We start from the raw sequence: 18992 nt of genomic DNA, 5'->3' as shown, positions 1-18992 counted from the left end.
ACATCACCAAAATCCCACACAGAAAGAAAGGACACTCCTGAAAAATTTACAGGAGGATATCAGTATTGTCATAAAAAATTCTGACACGGAAGGAGCAGTGGTCATACTGGATGCTCAGGACTATCTTAGAGAAGCCGATAAACAACTTTCAGACAAAAACACCTACAACTGTAGATCTTCCGATCCCACCGATAGCTACACAAAACGTCTAAAGCATATATTAGATGAAGCTATCTCCATTGGCATTCTTAACTCTTCAAGGCTACCACCCTTATCCCCTCCCATCCTGTTACACCTATGTAGCGGTACACCCATAGGGGCTGCTGAATATAGTAGTTTGTCTGTCACCCTGCCCAGCCAGGCCTTTTCACTTGCTCAGAGACATGAAAGCAGTCCTTGCACTTGTTTTTATGTTTTATTGAGGGGAATTTAACTTGGTTGGGGATAGTAAACTTATGAGATGCCCAAAGTATTTAACAGTCAAAGTTGGCACTACTATATACATCACAGTATATACAATCTCCTCTTCTCCACCTGCACTGCCTTACTTGCAGATTATCACTTCTCACTCCTCCAGCACATCACTTGCTGCATTTCCTGGATCAGCTAGCACTGCAGGCCTGACACTGGCTCAGCCAGGCCTAAAGCGGATGCCCTTTACAAGCAGGGACCGCGGGACCCTATGATGTAGCAAAAATAGGAAAGTACCAGTGCTAGCTGACCCTGTGGCTACTGCTGCCAGTACCACCTCTTCAGGCACTGCCAGTCCTCCTGGCTGCAGCTGCCCCTTTCCACTGCCCGTGCCACCACCATCCTCCAGACTGGCTCTGCATCCATCCCAGACTGCTACATCTCAGTCCTCTCAGGTGTGCCTCCTAATCCTCCCGACAGTGTGAACACTCACCAGTCCTCTTGGATGCCTCTGTAAAACTCCTGGAGACTTGCCCGGCAGTGTTCTCCTTCTGTTTTCTCTTGCTCCTCCTGTGCCTCCTGGTCAGGACACCTCTGTGGGATGTAAGAGAGTCCCATCTGCACCCGAGCCCAAGCCCAAGAATACCCCCTCCAGACTGGGGAGTGCCCTCAAAGGCCCCGACAGCCTAACACTCCATCTCCATCTTCCACCTGATCAACTCCTCCCCAGCTGGGTTGACCCTGGGTATTTAAGGAGGCCTGCCCCCTGCCAATCCAGATTGGGGATTGGTCAGGGCTCCTCAGAATACCCCAGGTGGCTCCACCTCTTTTTCCAGAAAGCACCAGAAAATTCTGGAAAGAAGTGGGAGGTAATAGTGACACCACCTGTGGGTCACCTAGCTCTACTCTAGGTCACTCCCAACCCAGATCACAAAAACACACCCAGGCTTGGCTGCCAGCCAAGCCTGGAAATGTATCTACTCTCAAAAAGAACCTAGAGGGTGCTACACCTATATTCCATCATTTGCTCAAGACTCAAAAAAATGATGTCCCAATTCAAGGGAGACCAATTGTGACCAGCATTGGCTCTAGGGTTGCCACCTCATCCCTTTAAAACCGAACACATATTAATTACACAGGTTCTGTGGCTGATTAAGGTGATAATTAAACTCACGTGGTGCCTTATCTGCATTTAATTAGCCCCAGAACCCATGTAATTTGTTACATAGCTATATAGTAGGCGAGGTTGAAAAAAGACACAAGTCCATCAAGTCCAACCTATGTGTGTGATTATATGTCAGTATTACATTGCATATCCCTGTATGTTGCGGTCGTTCAGGTGCTTATCTAATAGTTTCTTGAAACTATCGATGCTCCACGCTGAGAGCACCGCCTGTGGAAGGGAATTCCACATTCTTGCCGCTCTTACAGTAAAGAACCGTCTACGTAGTTTAAGGTTAAATCTCTTTTCTTCTCATTTTAATGAGTGGCCACGAGTCTTGTTAAACTCTCTTCTGCGAAAAAGTTTTATTTCTATTGTAGGGTCACCAGTACGGTATTTGTATATTGAAATCATATTCCCTCTCAAGTGTCTCTTCTCCAGAGAGAATAAGTTCAGTGCTCGCAACTAGGGATGAGCTTCATTGGCTGTTCGCAAGTTCGCCGAACAGCGAACAATTTGGGGTGTTCGCGGCAAATTCGAATGCCGCGGAACACCCTTTAAAAGTCTATGGGAGAAATCAAAAGTGCTAATTTTAAAGGCTTATATGCAAGTTATTGTCATAAAAAGTGTTTGGGGACCTGGGTCCTGCCCCAGGGGACATGGATCAATGCAAAAAAAAGTTTTAAAAACGGCCGTTTTTTTCAGGAGCAGTGATTTTAATAATGTTTAAAGTCAAACAATAAAAGTGTAATATCCCTTTAAATTTCATAGCTGGGGGGTGTCTATAGTATGCCTGTAAAGGGGCGCATGTTTCCCGTGTTTAGAACAGTCTGACAGCAAAATGACATTTCGAAGGAAAAACCCATTTAAAACTACTCGCGGCTATTGCATTGCCGACAATACACATAGAAGTTCATTGATAAAAACGGCATGGGAATTCCCCACAGGGGAACCCCGAACCAAAATTTAAAAAAAAAATGACATGGGAGTCCCCCTAAATTCCATACCAGGCGCTTCAGGTCTGGTATGGATATTAAGGGGAACCCTGGCCGAAAAAAAAAAAAAATGACATGGGGTTCCCCCTAAATTCCATACCAGACCCTTCAGGTCTGGTATGGATTTTAAGGGGAACCCCGCGCCAAAAAAAAAAAAAAAAAAAAACGGCGTGGGGTCCCCCCAAAAATCCATACCAGACCCTTATCCGAGCATGCAACCTGGCAGGCCGCAGGAAAAGAGGGGGGGACGAGAGTGCGCCCCCCCTCCTGAACCATACCAGGCCACATGCCCTCAACATTGGGAGTGTGCTTTGGGGTAGCCCCCCAAAACACCTTGTCCCCATGTTGATGAGGACAAGGGCCTCATCCCCACAACCCTGGCCGGTGGTTGTGGGGGTCTGCGGGCGGGGGGCTTATCGGAATCTGGAAGCCCCCTTTAACAAGGGGACCCCCAGATCCCGCCCCTCCCGTGTGAAATGGTAAGGGGGTAATTACCCCTACCATTTCACTAAAAAACTGTCAAAAATGTTAAAAATGACAAGAGACCGTTTTTGACAATTCCTTTATTTAAATGCTTCTTCTTTCTTCTATCTTCCTTCATCTTCTTCTTCTTCTGGTTCTTCCTCCGGCGTTCTCGTCCAGCATCTCCTCCGCGGCATCTTCTATCTTCTTCTCCTCGGGCCGCTCCGCACCCATGGCATTGGGGGAGGCTCCCGCTCTTCTCTTCATCTTCTTCTTCATCTTCTTCTTTTCTTCCTTCTTCTCTTCTTCTCTTCTTCATTTTCTTCCCCGGGCCGCTCCGCATCCATGCTGGCATGGAGGGAGGCTCCCGCTGTGTGATGGCGTCTCCTCGTCTGACGGTTCTTAAATAATGGGGGGCGGGGCCACCCGTTGACCCTGCCCCCCTCTGACGCACGGGACATGACAGGACTTCCCTGTGGCATTCCCCGTGATGTCACAGGGAAGTCCCGTCAAGTCACCGTGCATCAGAGGGGGGCGGGGTAACCGGGTGACCCCGCCCCCGTTATTTAAGAACCGTCAGACGAGGAGACGCCGTCACACAGCGGGAGCCTCCCTCCATGCCAGCATGGGTGCGAAGCGGCCCGGAGAAGAAAATGAAGAAGAGAAGAAGAGAAGAAGAGAAGAAAAGAAGAAGAGAAGAAGATGAAGAGAAGAGTGGGAGCCTCCCCCCATGCCATGGGTGCGGAGCGGCCCGAGGAGAAGAAGATAGAAGACGCCGTGGAGGAGATGCTGGACGAGAACGCCGGAGGAAGAACCAGAAGAGCCAGAAGAACCAGAAGAAGAAGATGAAGGAAGATAGAAGAAAGAAGAAGCATTTAAATAAAGGAATTGTCAAAAACTGTCTCTTGTCATTTTTAACATTTTTGACAGTTTTTTAGTGAAATGGTAGGGGTAAGTACCCCCTCACCATTTCACACAGGGGGGGGCCGGGATCTGGGGGTCCCCTTGTTAAAGGGGGCTTCCAGATTCCGATAAGCCCCCCACCCGCAGACCCCCACAACCACCGGCCAGGGTTGTGGGGATGAGGCCCTTGTCCTCATCAACATGGGGACAAGGTGTTTTGGGGGGCTACCCCAAAGCACCCTCCCAATGTTGAGGGCATGTGGCCTGGTATGGTTCAGGAGGGGGGGCGTACTCTCGTCCCCCCCTCTTTTCCTGCGGCCTGCCAGGTTGCGTGCACGAATAAGGGTCTGGTATGGGTTTTTGGGGGGACCCCACGCCGTTTTTTTTTTTTTTTTTTTTGGCGCGGGGTTCCCCTTAAAATCCATACCAGACCTGATGGGTCTGGTATGGAATTTAGGGGGAACCCCACGTGATTTTTTTTTTAAATTTCGGCCGGGGTTCCTCTTAATATCCATACCAGACCTGAAGGGCCTGGTATGGAATTTAGGGGGACTCCCACGTCATTTTTTTTTTTAAATTTTGGTTCGGGGTTCCCCTGTGGGGAATTCCCATGCCGTTTTTATCAATGAACTTCTATGTGTATTGTCGGCAATGCAATAGCCGCGAGTAGTTTCAAATGGGTTTTTTCCTTCGAAATGTCATTTTGCTGTCAGACTGTTCTAAACATGGGAAACATGCGCCCCTTTACAGGCATACTATAGACACCCCCCAGCTACGAAATTTGAAGGGATATTACACTTTTATTGTTTGACTTTAAGCATTATTAATATCACTGCTCCTGAAAAAACGGCCGTTTTTAAAACTTTTTTTGCATTGATCCATGTCCCCTGGGGCAGGACCCAGGTCCCCAAACACTTTTTATGACAATAACTTGCATATAAGCCTTTAAAATTAGCACTTTTGATTATTCATGTTCGTGTCCCATAGACTTTAAAGGTGTTCGCGTGTTCGAACGAACTTTTTTCCTGTTCGCATGTTCTGGTGCGAACCGAACAAGGGGGGTGTTCGGCTCATCCCTACTCGCAACCTTTCCTCATAACTAAGATCCTCCAGACCCTTTATTAGCTTTGTTGCCCTTCTTTGTACTCACTCCATTTCCAGTACATCCTTCCTGAGGACTGGTGCCCAGAACTGGACAGCATACTCTAGGTGCGGCCAGACCAGAGTCTTGCAGAGTGGGAGAATTATTGTTTTATCTCTGGAGTTGACCCCCTTTTTAATGCATGCCAATATTCTGTTTGCTTTGTTAGCAGCAGCTTGACATTGCATGCCATTGCTGAGCCTATCATCTACTAGGACCCCCAGGTCCTTTTCAATCCTAGATTTCCCCAGAAGTTCTCCCCCCAGTGTATAGATTGCATTCATATTTTTGCCACCCAAATGCATTATTTTACATTTTTCTACATTGAACCTCATCTGCCATGTAGTTGCCCACCCCATTAATTTGTTCAGATCTTTTTGCAAGGTTTCCACATCCTGCGGAGAAGTTATTGCCCTGCTTAGCTTAGTATCGTCTGCAAATACGGAGATTAAACTGTTTACCCCATCCTCCAGGTCGTTTATGTTTTTATAAATCTCTTTATTTGAGAAAGTTATCCATTACAGCTTACACAAAACCACCAAAATACAAAAGGAAGAAAATACAAAAAAAACAAAAAAAAAAAGGAGAAAAGAGCTGTCTCTAAGATCATAAACACATTAAAATCATCCATTTTTCCCGTATATACTTCTACATCTAATCCAGTATGTGTCAATTCAAGATACCCATAAGCTGTAACCTTCAAAAAGGGGAAGTAATAAAGGTTTCTTCACTTTTCCCCTCATTTTACCCCCCCCCCCATTGTCACTCACCCGCCATTCACCCTCACATACACCCTACCCCAGTCTCATCTCTTACCATCCTCACCCCACCTCCCCCTCCGGCCCCAGCCCATTCCGATCCAACCATGCTTTCCAGATCTTCACAAATTTCTTGTAGTTACCCCTCTTCTTATAGATATACTTTTCCCTGCAAATCACCTCCCTTACTGCATTCTCCCATTCCGTCACCGTCGGAGCCTCCTTCCTCTGCCAGTGTTGTGCAATGAGCTTTCTTCCCTGAAACAGGCATCTAACTCTTGCCGTCTGTGTGTCCCTTGAGGTCCCTCCATCCCCCATCAGTCCCAGCAGGCACTCTCTCGCCTCCAACCTCAGCGACGTCCCAAACACCAGGTTTATTTTTCCCACCACTCCTACCCAGTATCTATGCAGTTTGGGGCATCGCCAGAACATGTGGATCAGATCCACGTGCCCCCCTCCACATCTTTGACATTTCGGGTCGGGTCTCTTACCCCACTTGAATAATTTCAGGGGTGTATAGTATGCCCTATAGGATAAATACAGATGAGACATCACTTGTGAGGGGGAGAGAGTGACCTTGGGCCCAGACGCCAAGACATACTCCCATTGGTCATCAGACAATGCTCCCACATCTTTTTCCCATTCAATCCTATTTTTATTTTCCACCGGGCCTTCCTGGGCTGCTGCCTTCAGGCATCCATGCATATCCGAGATCAACCCCTTCATGGAGCTTGCATCAACCAGCTTTCTCAAAGAGGCCATTTCGCACCACACCGGCGCCTCCCTCCCAAATTGTGCCTCCAGGGCATGCCTAATTTGCAGATATCTGTAAAATGATCTGTTAGAGATAGCATATTCCTCTACAAGCTCCTGAAAGGACTTCAACCTCCCCGCCCTGTATACCTGTGCCAGGTAATGAATACCCTGGCGGTCCCATTCCTCAAAACGCCCCATTTTTTTAAGCTCATTGAGGCTGTTGTTATCCCAAAGTGGCGAGAATTCTGCAAAACCGGTATATCCCAAGGTTCTCTTAGCTAGGGCATTTAGTACAAAATGAATCTGCCTCTAATTCCTCTGCGATTGTATCGTGTCTGGTGTCATTCAACAAAATGCTATCCCCCGCTCCCTCTTCTCCTGACCTATTGCTGCCTCCCATTTGTTGCAATTGGGCTGCCAGGAAGTAGCCCCACGGGTCAGGTACCGCCAGGCCACCCTTCCCCTCTGATCGCCGCAGCGCCCACAACCCGATCCTGGCCACCCCCTTTTTCCAAATGAGCTCTCTGAACACACTGTCCATTTTTTTGAACCAATGCTTGGGAATCCAAACAGGAGAGTTCTGCAGGACGTATAAGATTTGGGGTAACCAAACCATTTTAATCAGGTTGCAGCGCCCGGCGACCGAGAGGGGCAGGCGTCTCCACACTTGACACTTCTGCTTCAGCTTTTTCATCAATGGGACTAGGTTTCCGGTTATGTACTGGCCTGGATCTCTAGTTATATTAATCCCCAAGTATTTCATTTGCCTGACTACTTGAACTTGGGATGCCTGGTGGGGGAGAGGCCCACTCAGGGCGTCTACGGGCAGGATCACTGATTTCTCCCAGTTAACCAGTAGCCCAGAGAAAGCACCAAACTCTTTTACTATCCCTATAGCTGTTTCCAGTGAGTCCTGCGTGTCCGCCAAAAACAGCAGAATGTCGTCGGCATACAGGGCTACTTTGTCCACCCCTCTTTTTCTCCTAAACCCCTGTACGCCCTGTGCCATCCTCAGAGCAACCGCTAAGGGCTCAATTGCAAGGGCAAAGAGCAGGGGGGACAAAGGACACCCCTGTCTCGTACCCCTGCTCAACTGGAACCACTCCGAACACTGCCCGTTGATTTTCACCTTGGCCCTCGGTTTATTATATAACAATCTTAACCACTGAGCAAATCCGGGGCCAAACTGATATTCTGCCAACACCTTCCATAAATAATGCCATTCCAAAGAATCGAAGGCCTTGGCTGCGTCTAGTGAAAGGATTGCTCTCCTACCGCTGTTTTCTATAGGGATTTGCATGTTAAGGTACACCCGTCTTATGTTCGTGCTTGTAGATCTGTTCGGGATGAACCCGGTCTGGTCTGTGTGTATTAGTTTGGGGATTATCTTATTCAGCCTTGCGGCTAGTACTTTGGCCAGGATCTTCACATCCGAGCACAAGAGCGAGATGGGCCTATATGAAGACATATCTGTTGGGTTCTTCCCTTCTTTTAGCAGGATTATTACTATGGCTTCTGACATAGAGGGGGGCAGAGCCCCTTCCTCCCTAGCTCCGTTGAATACCTCCAGTAATAAGGGTAGCAATACCTCCCCGTATTTTTTAAATAATTCTATGGGCAGGCCATCCGGGCCCGGGGACTTTTGAGCTGCCATATCTCCAACAGCCCTTTGTAGTTCTTTGAGAGTCAATGGGGCGTCCAACATTTCCTGGTCCTCATTTGATAACGGAATTATCCCCAACCCCTCAAAGAAGCCCTGCATTTCCCCCTCTACATTCCCCCTGGAGGAGCTATATAGCTTCTCAAAGTATGTCCTGAACTCCTCTATTATTTCTGGGGTATTTTTCCTTATTACTCCTTCCCTCCCCTCAATTGCTGGCACCGCACTCGGGGGGCCGTTTGCCTTGATTGTCAGAGACAGAGCTTTTCCAATTCGTTCTCCTTCTCCAAAAAAGCTCTGCCTCTGAAAAGATCTAATCTTCTCCATCTTCTCTCGGAGTACCCTGCTATACTCTTCCTGTCTCCTCACCCAACAGTCATAATTAGCTTGGGATGGTATTGTCACGAAGTGCGCCTCCGCCCGCCTTGCGTTTTCTTTGGCTCCCAGTTCCTCGGCTTGTGACTGTTTTTTAACATGGGCGATTCTCTGAATTAAAACACCTCGGAGGTATGCCTTCAGGGAGTCCCAAACCACCCTCAGTGGGGCCGAACCTAGATTTATATTAATAAACTCTAGTAGCCCCTCCATCATTTTTTCTTCCTCTCCTATCAGTTCAAGCCAAAAAGGGTTAATCTTCCAGCCCCCTCTGTTATATTGCCCCCCTACCTTCACGGAGGCAATAACTGGCGTATGGTCCGAGACGCCTCTCGGCTCATAGGTTATTTCCTCCACTACGTTTAGTGCCTCCTCGTTACCCAGTACAAGGTCAATTCTGGATAAGGTGGCATGGGTCCTGGAGTGGCATGAATACTGCCTCTCTCCAGGATGTCTCCTCCTCCAGATATCCACCAGCCCTATTTCGTCACAGTATTGCGAAAGGGGGCTCCTGTTGACCACTCCAGCTCCCTGCAGAAACCTATCTATGGTACTGTTCATCGTCATATTGAAATCTCCCAATGCTATTACCGGGGTCCCAGGGAAATCTGCTATGAACTTGGCTAGGTCTTCCATTACTTCCATGCTAAATGGGGGGGGATATACACATTGGCCAGTATGTATCTTTTATTTTCTATTAAGCAAGAGAGAAAAATATACCTTCCATTTTCATCCAATCTGCTCTGCCCACAGGAGAAAGCCAGATCTGTGCTTATCAATACACTCACCCCTCTTGAATATGATGAGTGAGTGGAATGAAACTGTATGCGAAACTGCTTATTACTTAAAGTTTCAGTTGTGTCTTTTACCAAATGGGTCTCCTGGAGGCAGAGTATCTTGACATTCTCCTTTTTAGCTATTGAAAAAATTACCTGTTTTTTGAGTTTATCCTTTATCCCCCTAACGTTCCATGAGCATATATTAATCCGTTTTCCCGTATCCGGGATTCTACCACCCCTTCTTTCAATGCTCATGGGCCGTTAGGTCTAATATCTTTGCAATATTCTGGTCTCTTATCAAACCCTCCCTCGTTGTACATACAGTAGGGGAATATGCCAAATACCGCCCTGTCTTTTTCCCGTCCCTTTAATCTGGTAACCTGGATCCACTCACATCCTCTCACAACAACATTCCCTACTTCCCCTCTCTGATTGTGTTCATGCATCTTCCCCCCCACCCCCCACCCCCCCGTGTCCCCTCTCCCACCCAACATCCCTCCCTTTCTCCCCCCCCACCCCCCCTCGCCCCCCCACCCACACCCCACCCCCGTGCCCACTTTTGGGCCTATCCCTCGAGCTTCTATTGTGACTTTCAAAACCCTTTTGAGGTGTAAGAAAAGAACCGTGAACCAAACCCAGTAGGGGGGGACATTCCCCCAAAAAACATTTGTGCTTATTACTGTGTGTGTAATTTGTGCATTTATCTCTATTTAGTGTATTATAATTCCATTTATTTAATCCCCCCTCCCCCCCCCCCCCACTCCATGCCCAATTTGCATCATCAAAAAACAAAAATCCAGTAAACCAAAAAAAAAAAAAACCAGGGAAGAGTAGGACACCATACAGAGGGAAACAAAATAAGCAAAAGTCCCAAAAGACGCCTAACTTCCTTCTTCTCGCCTGATTCTCTCTTCGTTGTGCTCTAGCCAGGTTGACACTTCATTGGGGGTAGAAAAAAACCTAACCTCCCCCAGAGCTGAGACACGCAGTCGTGCCGGGAACAAGAGCGCATAATTGATTCTGAGTTGTTGAAGCTTCCGTTTACATTCTCCAAATTTAGCTCTTTGTCTCTGTAGCTCGGGGGAAAAATCTGGGTAAATTGAGATCCTGACTCCGTTGTGCTGGATATTCCTCAACTCTCTTGCTTTCTGTAAAATAGTGACTTTGTCCCGAAAACATAGAAGCTTAAAAATAAAGGGCCTAGGGTGGCCTCCTGGAGCCAGAACTTTAGGGCCTATTCTATGTGCGCGCTCGATATCAAAAGTGTTAGAGAATGAGTCCCTGCCGAGTTTCTCCCTCAGCCAGTCCTCCATAAATTGAATGGGGTTGTTCCCCTCACATCCCTCTGGGAGCCCGAGTACCCTCAGGTTCTCTCTGCGTAGCCTGTTCTCCATACTGTCCATTTTCTGCAAACAGTCCTTTAATTGAATTTTCATAAGCGCTACCTCTTGTTTTAATGGATACACATCATCCTCCATTTGGCTAAATCTCTCCTCGAGCGCTGTTGTCCGAGTACAAACTATACGCACTTCCCCCTTAACCGAAAGCAATTTATCTCTAATGCCTTTAAGTTGCTCAGACAGCTCGTTGATTGATTGCTTGCAAGTGTTGACGGCTACAAGAATATCATGCAGGGATGGCTCCCTTTCATTTACCGGGCTGCCCTGGCCTCCCCCTACCGCCCCCTCCAGGCCCAAAACCTGTTGCTTATCCAGTGTCCCTCTTGCTGCTGGGCCTGCCGATGGTATAGCTGACGGCATAGCTGCCAAAGTCCCGTTTTCCTGGGTCTGGCTTCTCCTCCCAGGGTGGCCCGCTTGTTGTTGCCCCCCCCCTATGCTGCTAGGTTTATTAGGGGTTTGGTTTGGGGTATGCGCAAAGCGCTCTAGTTTAGCGGCTGCTTGGTTCCCCTTCTCCTTAGCACTGCGGGTTCCAAGGGCCCCTGTCCCTTGTTGGACTGGCCCGCCCTCCATCCCCTTCTTCCTTGACATTTCCAATGATGTTCTGTTAACCACTGTACGTTGCTAGTCCCTGCCCTGGGACCTGGACCTGTGTGACCACCGACCCCCTGTCGAGATTACAGCAATAATGTCTTTTCCTGCTGAGCCTCTATGTTAAAGATGTGCTAGATGTGAGTGTGCACACAGCCACTGACTCACCCCTCTGGTGCTCTGGGCGGGATCCTCTGCTGCTTGATGTGCTAGATGTGAGTGTGCACACAGCCACTGACTCACCCCTCTGGTGCTTCGTGCGGGGTCCTCTGCTGCTTGAACCCTCCAGGGGATTTCCAGCGCCGCCTGCTCGATCCCAGGCACCGGCGCCTCCCACTCTCACTGGGACAGGCGCCACCGATGTTTCCCCCGGGAGAGCACCGTGCAGCTGGTCCGGCTCGGTGCGGCAGCCAGTCACTTCCGCGGCGGCTTCACTCAACGCTCCGAGCGTTCTGCGGCAGGTCTCCTGGATCACGCTGTGGCGGATGTCAGTGAAGGAGCGAGGGGAGAGGGCTGGGTTCAGTCACGGCGTCCTCTCTCACCTCACCATCCGGTCACGCCCCATCCTCCCCCTCCAGGTCGTTTATGAACAAATTAAATAGGATTGGTCCCAGCACAGAACCTTGGGGACCCCACTACCCACCCCTGACCATTCCGAGTACTCCCCATTTATCACCACCCTCTGAACTCGCCCTTGAAGCCAGTTTTCAATCCATGTACTCACCCTATGGTCCATGCCAACGGACTTTATTTTGTACAGTAAACGTTTATGGGGAACTGTGTCAAATGCTTTTGCAAAATCCAGATACACCACGTCTACGGGCCTTCCTTTATCTAGATGGCAACTCACCTCCTCATAGAAGGTTAGTAGATTGGTTTGGCAAGAACGATTCTTTATGAATCCATGCTGATTACTGCTAATGATACCGTTCTCATTACTAAAATCTTGTATATAGTCCCTAATGATTCAAAGGTGTTCAGGTTTAAAGGGATGAGGTGGCAACCCTAATTGGCTCCCTTGGGGAACCTTTGGGCAACCTCATAGACACTAAAGCTAGAGAGGGCAAAATTAGTCACGATTCTGCACAGAAACCAATCAGCTTCCAGGTTTTATTGCCAATGCTTAATTGAACAAGCTGAGGTTAGAAGCTGATTGGTTTCTCTGCAGAAATGTGATCAATTTTGCCCTCTCTAGCTTTAGTAAATAAATCCCTTTGGTACAACCCCTAGTCATCAGGATTCCTTCTCATCTCCGGGACACAAAACACAATATACAGGCTTTAGAAGGACATTCATGGGAGAACAACTATAAATGGATAGTATGTGATGTTAGGTCCCTATACTCGTGTATACCCCACAATCTAGGATTATAGTCGCTCAAACACCACATGGATCTGTATTCAGAATAATCATCAGAACTAAAATGGTTCATTCTGAAGGCTGTCTCCTACCTTCTACATCACAACTATTTTCTTTTCAATTCTAAATGGTACATACAAACAAAAGGTGCCTCTATGGGAGCCAGATTCTCATCAACCTATGCAAATCTGTACATGGGTTGGTGGTAGAAGCTTCATATCTACAATGTAGACAATTGTCACAGAGATAAAATCATTTCAAACTTTCACTATATTGATGATTTGATCTTTATCACAAAACGAGAATTGCCAACCATTGAGTTTTTTAGACTATCTCAACACGAATGATTTGAACCTAAAGTTCACAACAGAGGAACATCAAACCGAAACCAACTTTCTAGATCTTACCCTATCTGGATCCATTCAGGACAAGACTGTCAAAGTACGCTCATTTCGGAAAATTACCTCAAAGAACTCCCTTCTGCGTGCAACCAGCTGTCATGCTCCCCACACTATCAAAACAATATCTCAAGGCCAGTTCATCTGGATAAGACGAAATTGCTCTCACCTAACTGATTATGATAGAGAAGCATGTCTACTCGAACAGAGACTACGTGAACGAGGATATTGCAAACCAATGGTCCTTAAGGTTCGTCTCCAAATCAGGAGCCTTGACAGAACCAACCTTTTAACCAATGGTTCAAGACACTAGACCCTCAAATAAACCAGTGTTTTCAATCAATTACAGTTTACAACTCTCAGAAATAAAAAACATCATTACAAAACACCTCTGCATTTTACACAGTGATGACAGCTACAAAACAATGTTAAGAGGTGGGATCAGATATGTTGCAAGTAAAACACGAGCAATAGGCAAAATGATCTCCCCCAGTATGTACACCTCCAACACAACCACTAATACTTGGTTGAACACCACTGGATTGTTTAGATGCCATGCTTCCAGGTGTTCCACCTGCAATCTTCTAGGTGATCCCCATACTATAATCTCATACACCAATGGCCTTTCCATAATCATCAAATAGTTAGTTAATTGCCACGCTAAATATGTAATTTACATGATCACCTGTACTGCATGTAAAATCCAATAAATAGGCAGAACTACAAGACGCCTCAGTGACAGAATTACAGATCACCTGTCAGATATCAGAACTAACAAAAATAACGTAGCGAAACACTTCAACCGATTTCATCAACGAAATATACAGACCTTCAAAATCCAAATCATTGAAAAAGTCAACTGTCCGATCCGTGGCAGAGACCGCTTTTCCCTGGTTTGTAGAAGGGAGGTGTTTTTTTTCTTTTTATGTGGTTTAGCACTAAAATTCATTTTATTATACTTTTTTCAGAAAATTTGTGTTTAATTTGTGTTGTGCAAATATCATGTGAAACAAAAATCTTCGACTACTGTATTACCTTTTTATTCTACAGAGCCTTTGCTTTCAGAAAATATATAATGTTCTGCGGGGGGGGGGGTTAAGTAATTTTATTGACAAAAATTAGGATTTACACATGTATGTGACCAATAAAAAAAATTGCTTTGCAGCCGAACTGCATAGAATTAAAAAAAAATGATTGTGACAGTTGTCTTATAAAAATGCGAATGGTGCTGAGTTCAGTAAGTATGCACGTCATTTAGAGTTCATATCCAGCAAAGTGGCCCAGTATTGCACACCATACTTGCTCAGTCAAATATCTCTTAAAAAAAAAAATGCAATATTAATGCCACAATATGAGGCTCATATGGACATTCCGAATTGCCTTTCCATAAATATTTATTAGTATTCTAAAAAAAATAGGTCAATTATTTAGCCTTCAACATCCAATCAGATGTGTTTTAGTCCTTGTTTTGAGCAATGAGTTTTATCCCGTTGGTGGCAGTCCCTTGTCTGTACGTCTGTCTGTCAGCTTGACGTGACTTCGACCTTGTGGCATTCGCTGTTCTGTACTTCCCGCCATATCAGCGTCATGAACTTTGCATTAATACCATGGACCACCAGTGCTTCTTTGTACCTACACACATCGTACTTTAATCCTCGCACATAGAAGCGTCTGTCATGCCGAAAGGTTAGGTTGGCCGCCACGGTGAGAAATCCAAAATATACGTCATCCAATGGAAAAACAGGGAGTAGAAGGGAGGCATTGTACAGGCCGTTCACTGAGGCTCCTGGGAACAGAAAACCGCCACCGGATACAAAACCTGGATAATATTGCTGAGGGTACAAATTCTTTGAGATGCTGTATTTGGTCCCACGCAGGACAGGTGGCCTATGATAGTGGAAACCATGAATTGTATTTGGGGATCCATATTCTGTAATATACTGTACAATCACGTCTGGGTTCACAAATTCATCATCGTCAACTGCAGAGAGAAAAAAAGTCACTTATTATGAGGAGAGGAGTGAGAGGCTGCAGAGATATAGACACACAGGAGAGGAGTGAGAGGCTGCAGAGACATAGACACACAGGAGAGGAGAGGAGTGAGAGGCTGCAGAGACATAGACACACAGGAGAGGAGAGGAGTGAGAGGCTGCAGAGACATAGACACACAGGAGAGGAGAGGGGTGAGAGGCTGCAGAGACATAGACACACAGGAGAGGAGAGGAGTGAGAGGCTGCAGAGACATAGACACACAGGAGAGGAGAGGAGAGGAGAGAGAGGCTGCAGAGACATAGACACACAGGAGAGGAGAGGGGTGAGAGGTTGCAGAGACATAGACACACAGGAGAGGAGAGAGGTGAGAGGCTGCAGAGACATAGACACACAGGAGAGGAGAGGAGTGAGAGGTTGCAGAGACATAGACACACAGGAGAGGAGAGGAGTGAGAGGCTGCAGAGACATAGACACACAGGAGAGGAGAGGGGTGAGAGGCTGCAGAGACATAGACACACAGGAGAGGAGAGGAGTGAGAGGCTGCAGAGACATAGACACACAGGAGAGGAGAGGAGAGGAGAGAGAGGCTGCAGAGACATAGACACACAGGAGAGGAGAGGAGTGAGAGGCTGCAGAGACATAGACACACAGGAGAGGAGAGGAGAGGAGAGGAGAGAGAGGCTGCAGAGACATAGACACACAGGAGAGGAGAGGAGTGAGAGGCTGCAGAGACATAGACACACAGGAGAGGAGAGGGGTGAGAGGCTGCAGAGACATAGACACACAGGAGAGGAGAGGAGTGAGAGACTGCAGAGACATAGACACACAGGAGAGGAGAGCGGTGAGAGGCTGCAGAGACATAGACACACAGGAAAGGAGAGGAGTGAGAGGCTGCAGAGACATAGACACACAGGAGAGGAGAGGGGTGAGAGGCTGCAGAGACATAGACACACAGGAGAGGAGAGGAGTGAGAGACTGCAGAGACATAGACACACAGGAGAGTAGAGCGGTGAGAAGCTGCAGAGACATAGACACACAGGAGAGGAGAGGAGTTAGAGGCTGCAGAGACATAGACACACAGGAGAGGAGAGGGGTGAGAGGTTGCAGAGACATAGACACACAGGAGAGGAGAAGGGTGAGAGGCTGCAGAGACATAGACACACAGGAGAGGAGAGGGGTGAGAGGCTGCAGAGACATAGACACACAGGAGAGGAGAGGAGTGAGAGGCTGCAGAGACATAGACACACAGGAGAGGAGAGGAGAGCAGTGAGAGGTTGCAGAGACATAGACACACAGGAGAGGAGAGGGGTGAGAGGTTGCAGAGACATAGACACACAGGAGAGGAGAGGAGAGGAGAGCAGTGAGAGGTTGCAGAGACATAGACACACAGGAGAGGAGAGCGGTGAGAGGTTGCAGAGACATAGACACACAGGAGAGGAGAGGGGTGAGAGGTTGCAGAGACATAGACACACAGGAGAGGAGAACGGTGAGAGGCTGCAGAGACATAGACACACAGGAAAGGAGAGGAGTGAGAGGCTGCAGAGACATAGACACACAGGAGAGCGGTGAGAGGCTGCAGAGACATAGACACACAGGAGAGGAGAAGAGTGAGAGGTTGCAGAGACATAGACACACAGGAGAGGAGAGGAGTGAGAGGCTGCAGAGACATAGACACACAGGAGAGGAGAAGGGTGAGAGGCTGCAGAGACATAGACACACAGGAGAGGAGAGGAGTGAGAGGCTGCAGAGACATAGACACACAGGAGAGGAGAGGAGTGAGAGGTTGCAGAGACATAGACACACAGGAGAGGAGAGGAGTGAGAGGCTGCAGAGACATAGACACACAGGAGAGGAGAGGAGTGAGAGGCTGCAGAGACATAGACACACAGGAGAGGAGAGGAGTGAGAGGTTGCAGAGACATAGACACACAGGAGAGGAGAGGAGTGAGAGGTTGCAGAGACATAGACACACAGGAGAGGAGAGGAGTGAGAGGCTGCAGAGACATAGACACACAGGAGAGGAGAAAGGTGAGAGGCTGCAGAGACATAGACACACAGGAGAGGAGAGGAGTGAGAGGTTGCAGAGACATAGACACACAGGAGAGGAGAGGGGTGAGAGGCTGCAGAGACATAGACACACAGGAGAGGAGAGGAGTGAGAGACTGCAGAGACATAGACACACAGGAGAGGAGAAGGGTGAGAGGCTGCAGAGACATAGACACACAGGAGAGGGGAGGAGTGAGAGGCTGCAGAGACATAGACACACAGGAGAAGAGAGGAGTGAGAGGTTGCAGAGACATAGACACACAGGAGAGGAGAGGGGTGAGAGGCTGCAGAGACATAGACACACAGGAGAAGAGAGGAGTGAGAGGTTGCAGAGACATAGACACACAGGAGAGGAGAGGGGTGAGAGGCTGCAGAGACATAGACACACAGGAGAGGAGAGGAGTGAGAGGCTGCAGAGACATAGACACACAGGAGAGGAGAGGAGAGGAGAGAGAGGCTGCAGAGACATAGACACACAGGAGAGGAGAGGAGTGAGAGGCTGCAGAGACATAGACACACAGGAGAGGAGAGGGGTGAGAGGCTGCAGAGACATAGACACACAGGAGAGGAGAGGAGTGAGAGACTGCAGAGACATAGACACACAGGAGAGGAGAGCGGTGAGAGGCTGCAGAGACATAGACACACAGGAAAGGAGAGGAGTGAGAGGCTGCAGAGACATAGACACACAGGAGAGGAGAGGGGTGAGAGGCTGCAGAGACATAGACACACAGGAGAGGAGAGGAGTGAGAGACTGCAGAGACATAGACACACAGGAGAGTAGAGCGGTGAGAAGCTGCAGAGACATAGACACACAGGAGAGGAGAGGAGTGAGAGGCTGCAGAGACATAGACACACAGGAGAGGAGAGGAGAGCAGTGAGAGGTTGCAGAGACATAGACACACAGGAGAGGAGAGGGGTGAGAGGTTGCAGAGACATAGACACACAGGAGAGGAGAGGAGAGGAGAGGAGAGCAGTGAGAGGTTGCAGAGACATAGACACACAGGAGAGGAGAGCGGTGAGAGGTTGCAGAGACATAGACACACAGGAGAGGAGAGGGGTGAGAGGTTGCAGAGACATAGACACACAGGAGAGGAGAACGGTGAGAGGCTGCAGAGACATAGACACACAGGAAAGGAGAGGAGTGAGAGGCTGCAGAGACATAGACACACAGGAGAGGAGAGCGGTGAGAGGCTGCAGAGACATAGACACACAGGAGAGGAGAAGAGTGAGAGGTTGCAGAGACATAGACACACAGGAGAGGAGAGGAGTGAGAGGCTGCAGAGACATAGACACACAGGAGAGGAGAAGGGTGAGAGGCTGCAGAGACATAGACACACAGGAGAGGAGAGGAGTGAGAGGCTGCAGAGACATAGACACACAGGAGAGGAGAGGAGTGAGAGGTTGCAGAGACATAGACACACAGGAGAGGAGAGGAGTGAGAGGCTGCAGAGACATAGACACACAGGAGAGGAGAGGAGTGAGAGGCTGCAGAGACATAGACACACAGGAGAGGAGAGGAGTGAGAGGTTGCAGAGACATAGACACACAGGAGAGGAGAGGAGTGAGAGGTTGCAGAGACATAGACACACAGGAGAGGAGAGGAGTGAGAGGCTGCAGAGACATAGACACACAGGAGAGGAGAAAGGTGAGAGGCTGCAGAGACATAGACACACAGGAGAGGAGAGGAGTGAGAGGTTGCAGAGACATAGACACACAGGAGAGGAGAGGGGTGAGAGGCTGCAGAGACATAGACACACAGGAGAGGAGAGGAGTGAGAGACTGCAGAGACATAGACACACAGGAGAGGA

The 18992-nt window shown here is 48.3% G+C and overlaps 2 protein-coding genes across 3 annotated transcripts in view; one reads left to right on the top strand and one right to left on the bottom strand.

Annotated features, from left to right (window-relative positions):
* LOC141133628 (beta-1,3-galactosyltransferase 5-like) overlaps positions 1-18992 on the top strand; it is a 404153-nt gene that overhangs the window by 263419 nt on the left and 121742 nt on the right. The window lies entirely within an intron of this gene.
* The window catches only part of LOC141133627 (beta-1,3-galactosyltransferase 5-like), a 69537-nt gene continuing 64777 nt past the window's right edge, over positions 14233-18992 (bottom strand). For both annotated transcript variants that reach the window (XM_073623109.1, XM_073623108.1), the window contains exon 3: positions 14233-15128. In XM_073623109.1, the coding sequence (XP_073479210.1) occupies positions 14671-15128 (458 nt within the window). In that variant the 3' untranslated portion in view covers positions 14233-14670. The remainder of the gene's footprint in view (positions 15129-18992) is intronic.

Source organism: Aquarana catesbeiana, linkage group LG03, assembly GCF_042186555.1.
Source record: "Aquarana catesbeiana isolate 2022-GZ linkage group LG03, ASM4218655v1, whole genome shotgun sequence".
Classification (NCBI taxonomy): domain Eukaryota; kingdom Metazoa; phylum Chordata; class Amphibia; order Anura; family Ranidae; genus Aquarana; species Aquarana catesbeiana.
This window is presented reverse-complemented; position numbering and strand designations above follow the sequence as displayed.